Genomic DNA, 19097 nt, shown 5'->3' with positions numbered 1-19097 from the left:
TATACTTTTGTGTCATTTTTGGAGCTTGACAGTATGACCACGATTAACACAAAGTATTGAATTTGGATCAGTCTCGTCTGACCGTTCCCTGATCTTTCTAAAAACATCCGTATCTGAAGATTATCAGTAAATAATGACATACATTTAGGTCTGTTTCTCACATAAATGTATCATAACTTCAGACGACTTGGAAAACAGTGCTCGAGTCATATGGACTACTTTTATGGTGCTTTTTTTTTTTTTTTCGTAATTTTTTGGAGCTTGGCAGAATAAATCCCCCATCCGCTTTAGCTGTATGGAAAACAGAAGCTCAGCATCTCCAACATCTTAATTCTGTGTTTCACAGAAGCAAGAAAACAGTACAGTGTTGGAAAGACATGACGGTGAGTAAATGACAACAGAATTTTCATTTCTGTCTGAACTATTCCATTAAGCTCGAGGAGGAAGCCGTGCGTTCTCTCCTGTATGTCAGCGTAAGTAGTCACACTCGAGCAGGTCACACTATTACCCCCGGAACCAATCGCAGAACTCAAATGACGGTTGCCAGAGTCTTGCAGGCCGAATCTTTGTTTTCAAGGTAGACTGGAGAGCAGCTGTAATTACATTGGCCTCAAGATGAGGAAGAGAAGTCAATTTATTACAACATGTGAGAAGAAAACATCTGCTTCCCAGCTTTAAGCAGATCGGGGTTTTATCTGTGGGGTAAATGGTAAACAATCACAGCAGGTGGGTTGTTTTCACTTGTTGAAGAGCTCTTGAAAGAGTCGTCTTCGTTTTACAGCGGCGAAACAGATGCTGAGGTGCGACTTCACAAAGCATCACGCTCGCGTGGAGTTGTACGGGAAATTTACACCATGTTATTCTTTCAACACTCAAAGCAGCATCTGAAAGCATCGGCATGGGGGTAAAAATGGTTCCAACTTGTCAGCACGCCTCTCTGTTCTTAAGAGGAACATTTTCCCTGCTCAAGGGAAATTCACAGCAAGATCCAACCAGGAGAATCTTCAGAAGAGGAAGACTGCGCCGTGCCAGAGGAAAATAAAGCTGCCGAGCAGTTGGTCAAAGTTTGTGTCACAGTGTTGAGCTACAAAAGGTCTGTTGCCAAGTCTCTAATCATAAACTCTCAGATCCAGTCGTTCTGATCAAACCGTTTGACGCTATCAAAGTTAGAGACCCCATCAGAATTTCAATTAGACTAAAAGCATAAAACACTTTAAGCTGATAAAGATAAAAAAACAAACATTTATAGAATATTGTGTATGCAAGATGAAAAAAAATGTGCATATATATATATATATATATGTGTGTGTGTTTCTGTGATTACATCATGAATAGTCGCAGAACAAGACTCACCGTAGACGATGACAGTGGCTGTGGTGCTTCGTCGTTTGGCTACGATGTTTTTGGCGACGCACGTGTAGTTGGCCGTGTCAGACAGACGAGCTTGTTTGATGATCAGATTGTGGTCGATGGTGATGTAGAAGTTTCGGTCATCTGCAGGATCAATTACTTCCTCGTTTTTCAGCCATTCCACCTGCAAATACACAAACGAGACTTAAAACATAAGCTGCTTTCCTATGCGTAGTGTCCCACTCATTGAGCACGGGATATCTGTTGAAGTTCACTTTACTTGACAAATTTCGTTCATTCTGACTATCCTGCTTCGTCATCAGACACAACGCTTGAGTCGGGCTGATTAGGGGTTACATGAAAGATATCTTATTTTTATAAAATATTTATTTTTATATACTTAAAGCTACAATATGTAAGATTTTTTTTGGTTAGAAATGAACAAAATGTCATTAATGAGCAAGTACACCAACATCCCCTCTGTTTTTGCCTTAGCCCAATTCACTACGGTAAGTCTACAACAGAGGTTTTTTATTTAGAGCTGCTGGGATGGATTTGGGGCGAAATCTCAGGCATACGTCATTCTTCCTTGGGTGTTTACGTCATGTCCATAAGCTTAGAAAGAATGTCCGACTGTGGCGCGTGTGTCGGGGAAGCGAGTGCAACATCCTTGTTTTGCCTTTTTATATTACAGTGTTATTGTTTGCCGTGCATAGACCTACTATTGTAGTATTACGTTTCACTCACATTCTCCACTGAGGCTGTAGATTGTAATATAAGAATATAGATGTCATCAGTTGAACTCATATCAGCCATTTCACAAGTTTCACCTCTTAAATTGCTATGTGCAGTACAATGCAAACATTAATGTGTATTGTGTAGTGGATAAAACACTTTAATAATCATATAACAATATAATTGTGTCGTTTATCTTCCTCAAAGTAAGTAATATTGGCTATAAATGTGTGTGGATATATAAAAGTGGATAACATGATATCAACATGAAAACATCTCGTCATGACTCCGCTCTGCAGGTAATCTCTGAGTCTTCAAACCATGAGATTCATCCGCCAGAAGAGCAGTGCCGAATCACAACTGACGTAAAGCGTTCCTCCGCAAGTAACTTGCAGTTTTATGCTTCAACCGCTAGAGGGCCAAAAGTTACATAGTGTAGCTTTAAATTAATAAGTTTCTCCAGACTCATAACCACTAAGCTACATGACTGTTGCTGTTTAATATAAAATAAAAGTTAAGTTTATTTTTAACTGTTATATGGCCAATTGTTATGATAATGGACTTAACGGTCGCATCTTGTGCGCTTTACATTCACGCACAGCTGCATATAAAGCACGTCTGTGGTTAATTAAGCTAAATAAAAACGCCAGTCACAAACTAGATGTTTTATTTTAGCGTTAATTTTAGCCAAACTGCGTGTGGTACTCTATTGGTTCATAGTGATTGGTGGGTAAATTTCCTGTGAAATAATATATTGATGTACCTTTATTCCCAATGCCGTTTGGAGTGCCCTTCCAACTGAACATATACGTTCCCTTTGGACTGGAAATCACACTTTAGATGTTTGAATACTGTGTTAAGTCCACTTCCCAGGGCACTATTGGTTGATTGGAACACAGCTATACTCACCACAAATACATGAGAGTGTGTGAACGTAAACACTGGAAAGTTCATTTTTCATGCATCATTCTGTTCCGAAAAGTGGTAGAACGCAATTCCTGACGCAGTGCGAGCACGTGTTGGATTCTCAGCATTGCCACAAGAGGCACTACAGCAGACATTAGTGTCTTCTACAGGGTGGCCCCAAAAAACTGGGCCACTATGTTTGATTGCTCATATCTTAAAAATGCATAAAGGCTTTTGCATGATTTTTGGCATACTTCTACGACTTTTTTTTTGTTTTTTGTTTTTTTGGGGGGGGGTTTTCCCCTTTTTCTCCCAATTTGGAATGCCCAATTCCCAATGCGCTCTAAGTCCTCATGGTCGCATAGTGATTCACCTCAGTCCGGGTGGCGGAGGACGAATCCCAGTTGCCTCCGCGTCTGAGACAGTCAACCCGCGCATCTTATCACGTGGCTTGTTGAGCGCGTTGCCATGGAGACATAGCGCGTGTGGAGGCTTCACGCCATCCACCGCGGCAACCACGCTCAATTCACCATGCGCCCCACCGAGAACAAACCACATTATAACGACCACGAGGAGGTTACCCCATGTGACTCTACCCTCCCTAGCAACCAGGCCAATTTGGTTGCTTAGGAGACCTGGCTGGAGTCACTCAGCACGCCCTGGGATTCGAACTAGCGAACTAGCGAACTCCAGGGGTGGTAGCCAGCGTATTTTATCACTGAGCTACCCAGGCCCCTCACTTCTATGACTTTTTGCTACAAATAAATAAATAAATTGTTTAGCTACGTTTTCGCAACATGGCCCCGTTTTTTGGGGCCAAAAGATGTATTTATTTGTAGCAAGTTGTTGCTCACAGTGACGTCATTTTGTAGTTTACAAAATTCTTAGAAGTACGCCAAAAGGGGGCCTGGGTAGCTCAGCAAGTATTGACGCTGACCACCACCCCGGGAGTCGCGAGTTCAAATCCAGAGCATGCTGAGTGACTCCAGCCAGGTCTCCTAAGCAACCAAATTGGCCCAGTTGCTAGGGAGGGTAGAGTCACATGGGGTAACCTCCTCGTGGTTGTGATTAGTGATTCTCGCTCTCAGTGGGGCGTGTGGAAAGTTGTGTGTGGATCATGGAGAGTAGCATGAGCCTCCACATGCTGTGAGTCTCCGCGGTGTCATGCACAACGAGTCACGTGATAAGATGCGCGGATTGACGGTCTCAGAAGTGGAGGCAACTGAAACTTGTCCACCACCACCCAGATTGAGGTGAGTAACTGCGCCACCACGATGTTTGTGCTCGTTTACATTGTGCAAACATACGTGTCAGTGTTTGTGTACTTGTGCAGAATATGTTTATTGTCGTAGAAGCACACAAGAACCAGAAGGAACCAGTAATCCTGCATTAATCCAATCTGAATCTATAAATCAGGGTGACAGATTTAAAAGCAGGTTTTTCTTTTTATATCTCAATAAAGTTCTTATTATGGCACAAGTGTTGATGTCTGTGAAAATGGGGTTCCATAAAACGTCAGTATTGATCATGTTCCCTCTTAATTTCCCCTGAACAAAATCATACAGAAAGACAGTATTTTCTAAGCGCTTGAAGGCACATTGACCTTTTTCTCATGAGTTTCCAAATGGCCCTGGTATTGACCCTAAGGTCACATCCGGAGAGCGAGCGACTGTTTTAAAGCTTTATTAGACTGTAAATCATGCAGATCGTCCACTCAGCCTTGAGCAGACAGAACAACAGACTGTGTCCAAGTCCATATAACGCTCTCTTTCACTGGTCTTTTGAGTGCACTTGGACAGATGTGTGTGGAGGAAGATAACCAGGGATGACTGACCATTCACATGTCATTGTTGGGTTTGCATGTTGTAGTTTGGGGCAAGCCGAATTTACTTTTAATCATGTGCAGGATATGAATTATAGGTATTTATCATTTCCTTTTCACTAGATAAAATGCTTATTCTTTATCAGCAATGGAATTACAAACAGTGAAAATGCAATTTTGTGATAAAAGTAGGTTTTTACTAGTAAAACTATTAATTCTTAATATCAAAAATTAAATAATCACTAGCAGAAACCCCCATACTTGGTCTCAAAAATGAAATTTCAACTAGTAAAAAGCATAATTCTTAATATCTGTAAATACATTGTTACTAGTAGAATTTCACAATGATCTTTCACTCCTTTTCAAAACAATTACAGATATATATTATTCATTACATACTAGTTAAAATTACATATACACATCAACTATGTGCTTTTAACTATTAAAAAGTAACTTTTTTTTTTAGCAACGATTGAATTACAACTAGTAAAAATGCTCATTTCTGATATCGGTAAAGTGATTGAAATAAGAAAGCCTTTTAAGAGATCTTTAATTACAGGGTTTGGGTATTGATACAGATTTCCCAATACAATTCGATACCGATTCACAAGCCCTGGATTAGATCCAATTCATTTCAGTATCGATTCATATGGGTGTATTTTAGTTATAATGTCTACTTTGCTACAACTGAACAAAATTATGTCATTGCTAATGCTGTTAATTATACTGGGGACCTTCTAACTAGGTACATTATTTAAATATTAATTTTACTAATTACATTATTAGTTTATTATTTTGTTCACACTTGCTTTTTAAAAATGAACAAATCCATGTATTTAATCAATAAATATGATATTATATTGCATATATATTTTTTTTACATGTTAATTGCTTATTGCATAAGTTGTACTATTTCCAAGTATTTAAATTGATTTGTTAAACACATGTTAAAAATGGTACTGTCTCTTTAAGGAATCCGGAAGTTCTGTAGAGCGTCTGTAAATGAGCACATATTAATGCAGCTCGCAATTTATATTCACACACAACTGCGTATAAAGCACATCTCTGTTGGTTTGTAATGACTGGTGGGTTAATTTCCTCGTTTTGTTCCGAAATGGGTTAGAACCCATTTCATGACGTAATCCGAGTACATGTTGGATACTCAGCATTGCCACAAGGGGCACTATAGCAGACATTAGTGTCTTATACAAGGTGGCCCAAAGAAATAAAAACTGGGGCCGCTATCTTTCATTGCTCATATCGTAAAAATGCATACAGGCTGTTTGCACGATTTTTGGCATACTTCTACGACTTTTTGTAAAAAACTAAATGACGTCACTGTGAGCAACAACTATTATGTTGCATATATATTTTTTACATGCTTATTGCATAATTTGTACTATTTTCAAGAATTTACATTGATTTGTACAACACGTTAAAAACCAGTACTGTCTTTTTTTTGGGGGGGGGGGGGTTCCCCTTTTTGGAATGCCCAATTCCCAGTGCGCTTTTAAGTCCTCATGGTGGCATAGTGACACCTCAATCCGGGTGGCGGAGGATGAATCCCAGTTGCCTCCGTGTCTGAGACCATCAACCCGTGCATCTTATCACGTGGCTTGTTGAGCGCATCGCCACGGAGACATAGTGTGTGTGGAGGCTTCACGCCATCCACCGCGGCATCCGCGCTCAACTCACCACGCGCCACACCGAGAGCGAGAACCACTAATCGCGACCACGATGAGGTTACCCCATGTGACTCTACCCTCCCTAGCAACCGGGCCAATTTGGTTGCTTAGGAGACCTGGCTGGAGTCACTCAGCACGCCCTGGGATTCGAACTAGCGAACTAGCAAACTCCAGGGGTGGTAGCCATCGTCTTTTACCACTGAGCTACCCAGACCCCCGGTACTGTCTCTTTAAGAAAACCGGCAGTTCTGTAAAGAGCGTCTTTAAATGAGCACATATTAAAAAGAAAGGACTCAAATGGCTTTATCTCATCCGTGTTTTGTGTGCTTAAATTTACATTTTAAGTTTCAAACCAAACTTTAACTATCAACACGTAGTGAAATGATCTGAAATGTAAACACTCACCAGCCAGTTGCCAAATATATACACTTTAGTCGCATAGCACGAAATTTGGTAGCAAGTGCTCATTGTAGTAGAGGGTTTCGCCAGGAGTCTGGTTGCGCATAGAGTAAAAGATCGATCTTGGGATTTAAGAATCGTTATCGAGTTAGTTCAAATGAAAACTGCGATGCATCGGAAAATCACTTTGTTTACCCACCCCTATTAATTACACTCCAATTCACTGTTATCTGAAATCCATTTCCAGATATCTAAAATACCAAATCTAACATGCTGAAATACATTTACAGATATCAAAAACATACATTTTTAACCAGCTGTAATTCAGTTGTTGATATCAGGAATGCATATTTGCACTAGTGACAATGGCCATATGTTCTTTTGCAAGCCATGAAAATTCAACTGCAAACACTTTAAAAACCTCACTAGAGACCCTAAGACTCGCTCGATATTTGTAGATGATTCTAACATCTCTTGAGATTCATTTGCATACAGACAAACAAAAAGTACATTTGTCTACAAGTTCCATAGTCCTGCAACCATCAAACCAAACATGTAAATCGGAATATATACTGAATATATACTTTTCCATCCATTAAGGAACAAAATGATGAATTATGAATGATTTATTCTGCCTCTAAAAATAACTCGATGGCTTCCTGCTCTCATTAAAGGACTCCTCTGCTGTAAAAACAAACAAACAAACAATCAAAAGTATTGCACATGATGTGCAATTTTCCTTTTTATTGTCTTCCATTGTTTATTAATATTTAATCACTTGGACATCACTTGAGTGTGTGGGTGTGCGTTTGGGCTGAACAGTCACACTGGCGTATGCAGAACTGGACAATCTGATTGGACGGAACCAGAGAGGTCTGTTTTATAGAGTCATAAGACAAATGCAAAGCTGCTTCGTGACAGTGTGAATGATATTACATTGAATTGATGTGCTTTTACTGTACAATTCAGTGATGTAATCAGGAAAATGATTGGCGGGAACATAAGAGACATTAAAAAAAAATTTGTGAGGATTACCCACAAATCCACTGGGCACACCGCATGCCAAAGTGATTATAAGCGGTCCTCAAATGACTAAAGTAAACAAGCAAACACAACCGAACCGAGTGAGTGTGAGTGTGTGTTTATCAAAGCTGTGTGATGGTTGGATGCTGATTGGTGCAAGCGTTCCCCGCTGCGCTCACAATGTTGTTATTTTTGCCGCAGAGGCCCCTGAGGGCCGCCCACTTCAGGCATCTGTTTAGTCTTGAGAGACATGCATCCACTTTACTCAAAGTTATTTGACTTCTCGTGCCCGAGCCCGATCCAAACACAATCTGTTCATTTCTAACAGAAAGTGAGGGCTTGATCTGTGGTGCATCTTGCGTTCCAGAAAGCGCTGGTTACCAGGAAACAAGAGAATGAAGCAGACAGATATTGGGTTACCTAAAGTGATTTAGCACTCGATCTGTTTAGAGCTTAGAGTGCCGGGCATCACGAGTGAGTCAGGGAGAGACTCGAGAGAGACTCTAACGAGAAACTGGAGCAGACTGAAGCGTGATGCAGTCGCTGTTCAACTTCACGACTCATGCAAGAACTGAACGATAGCCTTTCAAAACAATCTGCAAGTAGTCGCGATTGACGACACAATAAATGGCAGGTGATGACTTTCCTCTTGAAACTCTCACAGTAAAGTGCTGTACAAGAGAGGAATTGCAAACAAGCAGCTTTTTTGGACTCATTCGGAATATACTTGTGTACAGAACTCCACCGAAAGCTTGAATTGGAACGCTTGTCACTCAAAGTTCTACCCAACCCCGTCTCATAAGAGTTTAAGTATTTTGGTTGAAGGTAAAATGTGTACTTTCTGTGCCAATTCTGTGGTACCAAAAATAATTGCAATCTGTTTCAGAATGGCTCAACACTATTTTTTGCATAAGAGCGCAACAGTGCTCGTCCACTCTTTTTTCTTTTTTGGTTCAGGGACTATTTTTCCCATTCATTTCTTCCATAGGGATGTCATAAAAGACTTCCAAATTAACCAGCTCCGAGGTGAATCACAACATTAAAAACTTTGATGTGAAGCAAAAAAACCATTTACAAATCAGACAAAATGACAAAAAGGCACAAGACTGTACTTAACGTATATAATGAGGGAATGAATCCCATGAATCCCACAATCCTATGAAGCACTGCAAATGCAAAACTTGATTTAAAGTTGTTGATTTTAAGTATAGAAACCATATATTTTAAGTTGCAAAATATGCAGATATACCTGATATATATTTTGTTGTATGGTGCCTTGGGCGAAACCCGCTTCAACACGCCCCCAAAGTTGCTGACCGTGGGGGGGTCTGTGTGGGTGCCTCGTGCCACCCCTCGCAAGATGCCACCCTGGGCAACTGCACATGTCGCCCATGCCTAAATCCGTCGATGCAGAGCTCTTATGGCACACTTTGTTCACCACACATCTCTGGTTGGTGGATCTTTCTCTTTAGGATCATGGGTAGGTCTAGTTCTTCACCAGAAATTCTACTATTAAAAACACTTTTTATTAAGTGACTGATGGCTTCAACAGAAGCATACACCATAAGTTAACAACCTCATAGCTCATGGTAGGTCTGTCTTTAAAGGTTTATAAGTTATTATTAAAAATCAATTTGCCTAAAGAGAAAATGAATGGGATTTTTACTTCTGGAACCAAACTGTTGCTATCTACTGGCACCAAATAAAATGCAATATGTTTGCTTTGCTGTAGTACCCTCAGCTCAGTGTAACACATTAAACAGTGTTGCAAAATTTCACAGATTTTACCCCAAAATAATTGCAAAAATGTCTGCATGCTGATATAAAGTTAAAAATGGTGTTTGCGGTCTCTTGCTGTCCGTCTGCGGCCACTGAAATCTGATTTCAGGTCTCAACTCTTTTCATCTCTCTAATGGATGATCGCTGTCATTATGGCACAGGAATGATTTTGTGAGCGCATGTTGAGCTGAACTGCTCTTGTAATCGCTGCCGTACGTGTCTGTGGGCGTCTGTGCTGAAGTGTAATTACATGCTAAACATAGTGCTAAAACCGCTCTACAGAAAATCTATAGAACAAGAACATAAAGACTACGACACACATATATGCCAATTCTCTCAGAACAGCCCACAGGACAGGGACATCACACGTGAGATCTCTTTAATAGCTCAATTGTTTCACCACAGCAGCAATTAAATAAAGACTTTTACTGAAGAGAACATGGCCCCAGTAATCTCACACATGACTCCTATAGAGTTTCAGAAGTGATTGCAATAATGTCTCAAACTGTGCTCAGATTTGATACCAAAAGCCCGGAATAAAAAGTCGGATATCTTAATATGAACTCAAATATTTCTCGTCAAATTCTCCCAAGAGCAAATGATCTGAGCTCGGCTATCCACATTCATTTTATAGCTCGACACTCTGTGTCAAAAACAGACACATTTGGGTTTATTTTTATTCATCCTAAGGTATTTAGGAGAAACATCTGAAACAAATGTGATATTTAAATGAGATAACCCAGCAAAAAAAAAAAAGAGCAATATAATAAATAAAGGCCTGTGTACACAGTATCTCTATTTAAAACACATGGAAACACGTCAAACCCACCATTATCTCTCTCTCTCTCTCTCTCTCTCTCTCGCCCACAAAGATGAGGTTTTACACTCGTTATTGTCTGATTGTCCCTGTCTTTCACAGCAGTAATTGGCACATTTCTTGTCATTAATGGAGAAATTGCCTCATGTCAGCTGTCAAAACTATTACTTTTCTTTCAGAAAAGTTTCAATGTAGAAAAGAGAGGAGAGAAAGCATCAGACGGTGATTGGTTTACACATGAAAAATTACCCGCCACAATTCTAGGGTGTTGTAGGTGGTTGCCAACGTGTTGCGATACAGTTGCTAGGGTGTTCTGAGTGGTTCTTTACTGGCTCAAGTGAAAAGAGATATTCTGCTCTGTCAATGCAAGTCTATAGGTTTGTTTTTGTTTTTAAGTGAAAATGGTAAAATGGTAAGTGTGATCTGTTAGTGAAGCAATAGCACACCTCTCCTCAACAACACATGATTTGAGGGGATCATTCAAGCTTGGAACACCAATGCTGCAGGACCATACTTACTGTTTGAGGTTAGATCAAATCTAACATGGCTAAGGAAACACAACTAGCAAGAAAAAACGAAAACAGCAAGGCAGAGGTGCATTATCATATTGTTAACTATGCAGACGTACGGCAGCAGACAGCAGCCGGCGTGCATCCGCTATGATTAGCAGCGACTCCTGCGCTCATTAATGAAAATTAATGCAAGTGCTCATTACACAAATAGAGCGAAGCATTAGGAGCCAATTACTGTTTGTGGCTCCATCAAGAGGGGCAGTTTATTTAACTCTTTTACATGACTTTTCCAGACCTGGAAATCACTATTTTAAAATTCCCTGATGTTGCTAAACTTTCCATGACAGTGGAAACCATACTTTAAATTGCCTTAAAAAGCACTGCAACAAATATACTGTGCTAAAAAAAATAGATAAACTCGCTCCATCGCTAAAAAGACCAGCTTAGACCAGGTCCTCACTGGTTTAGGCTGGCTATTGCAGGTCTAGCTGGTTTTACCAAGTCCTGCTGGTTAAGGTAGTAAAGAAGGCTGATGGTGGCACCAGCAAACCAACACCCAAAACACAACATACTGTATGAGTTTTCTCAGAGAAGTCAACATCATTCATTAGTCAGTTGTTGGATTAGTCAACCGTCTCGAATGATCCCTAACACAAACTATAAGTGATTTTGTGGTGGAGTGTCCTTAAGGCTTTGACTTGCGGCTGTGAAACAGCAGCGGTGGGATGGGGTGTGTTTTAGGGTGTGATGCAGCTGTGATCTGAGATGCTTTCAAGATGAAAGATTTGCAAATGCATGAATGCAAACAAAACTGTGAATATCTTGTTGCTGTTCTGAATAACTCACATGCCAAAGAGTTTGTTAATTGGAAACTATTTAACAAAAATAAAACAACATTCTCTGTGTGGGGGGAAAAAAAAAAAAAGTAGGAGCAGCACAAATCTGGTCCTGGCCAAAAAAACACAAAAGCAGAAAAAATCAGAAGCATTATTATTATTATTATATAATGTGGGAACACAGATAGAGCTTTCATAAGTGCTGAAGGACAAATGGCTGTGAATGAATTCTGAGAAAATGCTTCAGTCCACAGCAGGGAATGCAAAATTACAGTGTACCCATGCCAAACAACAGGCAGAGTGGGCGTAAACACACACACACACACACACACACACACGCGCGCGCACGCACTCACACTCACACACACCCCCACATCCAACCACTCACGCACCCGCTCACACACCCACCCACCTACACACACAAACCCACCCACCCACACACAAAGCCACACACACACAAACAAACCCACACCCACACACTAACACACACACACACACACACACACACACAAACCCACCCACCCACCCACCCACACAAACCCACACACAAACCCACCCACACACACACACACACCCACACTCCCACACACACACCCACACACCCACCCACACACAAACACACACAAACCCACACCCACCCACACACAAACAAACACACACACACCCACCCCCCCACACCCACACACTAACACACCCACCCACACACAAACACACACAAACCCACACCCACCCACACACAAACACACACACACACACACCCATCCACCCACCCCCACACTAACACACACCCACCCACCCACACACAAACACACACAAACCCACACCCACCCCCACACCCACACACTAACACACACTAACACCCACACAACCACACACTAACACACACACCCACACACTAACACACACACACCCACACTCTCACACACACACACACACACACCCACACCCACACTAACACACACACACACACACACACACACACACAAACACAAACACCCACACCCACACCCACACCCCCCAAGTGTGGCAATGTGATTAATAGGTGTTGTTCTATGTGTGTATGAGAGAATTCAGCAGTCTTCTTCTCTGGACGCTCATGCACAGATGTCCTCATTAACACTGAAGGTCGAGTGTGCTGCTGTGACGGGGGTCTCGTCTCCAGACCTCACCTGTGTGTGTGTTTACCTGCCCTCATTCTCTTGAGTGGTCAAACATAACTATCACAGTAAGACATGGAGCTGTCATTCAAAATAACTAGGAATGCACAATATATCATTGACCATCCTGGTATTTTGGCACTTTTAATATTTATAATTCATCGGTACTGGTCTAAACTGTCCCATTTTTGAAGCTGAAAATTATTTAGGTAACTGTCCAAAAGTCAACAATGCAATTATAGTTTTTGTTGTTGTTGTTTTATGCCTGATGCGACTTGAAACATGTACAATAACAGTGATTTTACCACAGTTAAGGGTGTTTGTTGACACAATACGAAATTAACCATCATAAAAATCAATGTTACACACATTTAAGTGGCTTTATGCTTTTATAAAATGATCACAACTGCAATATGAAAAAAAAAGTTTAATAAATACAAATTGGAATTAAATATCTTCCACCAAGGATTATAGTTCATTAGTCTAACTATAGGCTTTTTACGGTTGCCAAGCAACATAGCAACCTTGTTCATTAAAATAGAATGTGTGACCACAGGTGTGCATTTATAGAGCGCAACAGTGTGTCAATTCTTCAACAAAGTCAGTGGGCATGACCACATACAGTTCATATACAGCAATCCAAATGATTCAACCCCCCCGACCAGCAATACATTCTGGTGATGTGAATTAAAACACATCAACTAAAACCTCAGTAGACAGTCAAAGTTTTTAAATGACATTTTGGTTGATTTTGAGAACAAAGGGTTCAGTTTACCCATTCTCTCCACAAATGTCATGTCAAAAATATTCAACCCCCAAAGTCAATCATTTGTGGAGCATCCTTTATCCTTAACATCAGATACATGTTTCAGGTACGTGTTCTCAGGCTTCGGACACTTTATACATTTCTCATGAGCAAAAGCTTCCAGCTCATTGACATTCTTTGGTTTCTGTGCTGCCAATGCTTCACTGAAATCCCAACAGAGGTTTGCTATGGGATTTTAATGATGGACTGAAAGAGCCATTTAAGGACATTCCATGACCTATCCCTGAACCAGATTTTGGACAACTTGGATGTTTCCTTGGTGTTACTGTCTTGCTGGAAAGTCCAGTGATCACCGAGCTTCAATTTACACACTGAAGTCATCACATCTGTCGTGCCAAAATGGCCCGATACCTGAAAGAATCCATGGTGTCAGTCACATAGTCAGGATAGCCGTTTCCTGCAGCCGCAAACACCCCCATAACAGGACTGACCCACCTCCATGCTTGACTGTGGGGATGGTGTCGTTCTTTACTCCAGACGTACTGCTGACCCATGGGTCTAAAACTCATTTTCAGTAGTGTCATATGTCTATAAAACCTTCTTCCAGGACTGCACAGGTTTTTCCAAAGTCCTTCTTGAATATTCAAGTTAACATTTCCTTTGGTGAAGTTTTGCTTTCTTTCACACCCAAGAAGGTTGCTGTTGTGCCATATTTAAAAAAAATGTATGAATGGTGCTGCCAACTTTGTCTACTGGGAATTGAAGTGCCTTGGAAATGTATTTTTAGCCATAGTTTTTTCTTGTGTAATGAATTAATCTCCTCTATTAGCTTTTGTGACAGCTTATTATTAATTGCATTTTTTTTTTTTTTGTATAGAAATACATTTTTGCTTACGACATTTTCATTATAAGACTCATTGTTTTTTTCTTTTTTAAATTAATTCAGCTACTGAACTGAAAAAAAAAAAAAAAAAAGAAGACAAATTCAGATAACTTTCCTGCCTGTGAGCTGAACACTAAATTGCTCGATCCTGCAGTGTACAAACACTGAAAATGAGAAATGAGCGATTGAGACAAGAGGAGCAGCAGGAGACGACACTGAGACGATGCAGATTTGAGCATGCTGTGATTTCACAGAACTGCAACTTCAGCACGCTACACCGCATCACACAAACATTGATGCTTTGATAATGTTACTGTAAAGTGTTTGAAGTTTCCTCTACTGTAATTATTACCTGAATGATCTCATCTGATCAGGTCAACGGAGTAAAGGACTATTAAAAATACAAGTTATGAAAGATTCACTCAATCTGAAGTACAGTATATGCAGTGTATAAATTGAGAGAAAATATGGAGATGTGAATCAAATCAATGTGCATAAATATGAATAACTCACAATTGACCTGAATGCACAATAGTGTTTGTCCAACAGATACAGAAACTATTAAGATATTTTACACAGGCTGTGTCTTACAAATATGGCTTATTCATGTCTCAATGAAATCTATTTACTGTTCTTACAGTTTATAACTATTAGATAAACAACAGTTGAAAGTTTGCCAGACAGACAGCCGGAGACAAACAGACAGCCAGATATACAGACTGATATATAAGAGTGACAAACAGACATACAGACAGAAAAAAGACAGACAGATAGACAGAGAAAAGTGTGACTGACAGACAGACTGATAAAAAAATAAACAGACAGACACACATACAGACAGATAAGAGAGTGACTGACAGACAGACAGACAGACAGACAGCCGGAGACAAACAGACAGCCGGATATACAGACAGATATATAAGTGACAAACAGACATACAGACAGACAAGAATAACAGACAGACAGACAGACAGAAAAAAGACAGACAGACAGATAGACAGAGAAAAATGTGACTGACAGACAGACTGATAAAAAAATAAACAGACAGACACACATACAGACAGATAAGAGAGTGACTGACAGACAGACAGACAGACAGACAGACAGCCGGAGACAAACAGACAGACAGATATATAAGAGTGACAAACAGACATACAGACAGACAAGAATAACAGACAGACAGAAAAAAGAAAGATGGACAGATAGACAGATAAAAGTGTGACTGACAGACAGACAGATAAAAAAACAGACAGACACACATACAGACAGATAAGAGAGTGACTGACAGACAGACAGACAGACAGACAGACAGAGAGATAAGAGTAACAGACAGACAGATAAAAAGATACAGACAGACAGACAAGAAAGATTGAATGACAGACAGACACATAAAACGATAAATAGACAGACAGATAAAGAGAGTGACGGACAGACAGACAGATAAGAAAGAGGAACAGACAGACAGATAAAAAGATAAAGACAGACAGAGACAAGAAAGAGTAACAGACAGACAGGCAGACAGATAAAAAGATTAAAAAAACAGACACACAGACAGATAAGAGTGACAGACAGACAGACAGATAAAAAGATAAGACAGGCAGACAAACAGACAGACAGACCAATAAGAAAGAGTGACTGACAGACAGACAGATAAAAGATAAATAGACAGACAGACAGACAGACAGACAGACAGACAAGAAAGAGTAACAGACAGACAAAAATAAAAAAAAAAAAAAAAATCAACAGACAGACAGGCAGACAGACAGATATAAAAATAGAGAGACAGACAGACAGGAAAGAGTGACAGACAGACAGATAAGAAAGAGTAACAGACAGACAGACAAAAAGATCAATAGACATACAGGCAGACAGACAGACAAAAAGATAGATAGACAGATAGACAGACAGATAAATAGATAGACAGACAGATATAAAAATAGAGAGACAGACAGACAGGAAAGAGTGACAGATAAACAGAGAATCAAACAGACAGACAGATAGATAAGAAAGGGACTTCCAGACAGACAGATAAAAGATAAATAGACAGACAGAGAGAGAGTTAATAATATTGGTTTGTTTATAAACAGATTATCCATAGAAATGTTTCCATGATCTGTTCTTCAGAGTAAAGACAGCAAGTCAGTGTCGCGGGTTCATTAATAATACAGATTGTTTATAATGAATGCAGTAATTAAAAAAACAAAACAAAAAACAAAAAAACACTCCCTTTAGAACTTCACTATCACAAACCCCAAAACAGCAGACAGCAGAACACTAAAGATAACAACAAATGCCATTAAACTACAGCTAAAGCTCAGAGAGAAGTTTAGAAGCTGTTACCTCCCATAACACAGACAAATCCTCAAACATCTCAATTATTTCTGCTAGACAGCACTGAGAGTTTTTCTGAAGTCTCCTGCTTCTCAGATGTTTTTCAGATGAGAAAGACTCCAGTAATCTCACATTGTAGAGTTTCACAAGAGATCTCCAGATTTGACAAGATCCCAAAGTCTGCATGAAAAGTCAGACATCTCAATATGAAGTTAAGCATCTCTCTATACTCTCGATAGCTCGATACTCTTACTGTATGACAACATTGACTCAAAATAGTCTATTTTGATTTTTCGTAAGCAATCTACTCTGAGACTGATGGGTCTGCTGACATCCAAGGTCAAAGGTCACTGACCACATGCATCTCTTTCTGTGCATTGTGTTTTGTCTCTGTGCAGACAGAATCTAAATAAAACACCCATATTACTGAATGCCAACATTCACCAGCTCGTGTTTAAACTCCCACACACTGAAGCCCATCAGCATATGCTCACAACAACACCAGCAACAATCTGAACTATACAACAAAGATTAATAGAGCTAAAATGTAAAGCTCGTATAACGTCTAAAGCCATATTTAGAAATCACAAAATTCGCAAGATGTTTTTGGTGAGCAAAAAAACGTCAACATTCCTCAAAACATCTCCACGGATGAAATAAAGTCATACAGGTTTGGAATAACAAGAGTGTGAGTAAATGACAATTTTTATTTTTGCATAAACTATCCCTTTAAATGCTACCAGAAGTGCAGCATAAAAGATGAGGAGCATGGCGAGGCTGGTTTTCATCTCCTCTGAGGATAGTTTAAAATCCTCTCACGTCTCCCTGGACGAGTCTTTTCTCAAAGCACCGTTGGTCTTCACCATGTGGCGCTCCGTGACTCGGCAGGACCGCGGCTCACCAAGCAACCGCCTGAATGAAAACTGCACTGCCATGGCGACGGTCTCAGCAGCACTGGGGCGTGCGGTGACCTCTGAACCCGAGCTTTATCTGAGCGCAATGACAAGTGCTTTTGAGAGTCCAGAGAAAAGAAAAGATGAAATAAAAGCACAGAGCTCTTTCAGTGCACAGATTTAAGCCCACTTTATGGGCTTGCCAAGATGCCCAACATGAAAAGAGGGTCATGAAAAGACTGTCGCCAGCTTGTGTGCCAGACCCGTCAGAGAAAATAATAAAAAAAAAAAAGAGTTCATGTGGATAAAGGAATAATGACGTCCTCACAGTACGCCCTGTTCTGATGCACAACTAAGGTGGGATAATAAACCCAATATTAACATTGCAACATAAAACGAATCAACAACATGATGATATTTAATGCACTTTTAATTTAACCATTAACAAATGTGCCTTTTGTAAACAATGTGCTAGTTTCAGAGCATTTTTGGATAGTATTTAAACCTCAGTAACAAAAAATGGCAAGATTTCGGAAGTTCCATTCATTTGCAAAAATCTATATTGCAATGACTCACAAAAACACTGATTCATTCCTGTCATTCTTCAAAAATGCCCCTGTGTGGCATTTTAGATGCTTTAAAATGTTTTCCTTTTTAAATATGCTGTTAAAAACAATTTATTTGCTACTATGCATCATTATATTGGTGCATAAATTAAATAAATACAATTATTCAATATCATTCTTGCTGTTATTTGTTTAGAGAAAACCAGTGTTAACTGTGCCTTTAAGCAGCTTGGAAAATTCTAGAAAATGATGTCAAGAGACAATTAGCCAATTAGCTTCTGCTAGGAGGTGTACTGAACTGGAGGTGTACCTGTTGATGTATTTTAAGACCTATCTTCAAACTCAGTGCCTTTTTGCTTGACATCATGGGAAAATCAAAAGAAATCAGCCAAGACCTCAGAAAAATAATTGTGGACCTCCACAAGTCTGGTTCATCTTTGGGAGCAATTTCCAAACGCCTGAAGGTAGTTTACATACACCTTAGCCAAAACATTTAATCTCAGTTTTTTATAATTCCTGACATTTAATCGTGGAAAACATTCCCTGTTTTAGGTCAGTTAGGATCACTACTTTATTTTAAGAATGTGAAATATCAGAATAATAGTAGAGAGAATGATTTATTTCAGCTTTTATTTCT

The 19097-nt window shown here is 39.8% G+C and overlaps 1 protein-coding gene across 3 annotated transcripts in view; it reads right to left on the bottom strand.

Moving 5' to 3' along the window:
• The window catches only part of LOC127433065 (netrin receptor UNC5C-like), a 260166-nt gene that overhangs the window by 66823 nt on the left and 174246 nt on the right, over positions 1–19097 (bottom strand). For all 3 annotated transcript variants that reach the window (XM_051684703.1, XM_051684704.1, XM_051684705.1), the window contains exon 5: positions 1354–1534. In XM_051684703.1, the coding sequence (XP_051540663.1) occupies positions 1354–1534 (181 nt within the window). The remainder of the gene's footprint in view (positions 1–1353; positions 1535–19097) is intronic.

Source organism: Myxocyprinus asiaticus, chromosome 42 (assembly GCF_019703515.2).
Source record: "Myxocyprinus asiaticus isolate MX2 ecotype Aquarium Trade chromosome 42, UBuf_Myxa_2, whole genome shotgun sequence".
In the NCBI taxonomy this organism is placed as follows: Eukaryota; Metazoa; Chordata; class Actinopteri; order Cypriniformes; family Catostomidae; genus Myxocyprinus; species Myxocyprinus asiaticus.
The sequence above is the reverse complement of the archived record's forward strand: the minus strand, read 5'-3'. Positions and strand labels throughout refer to the sequence as shown.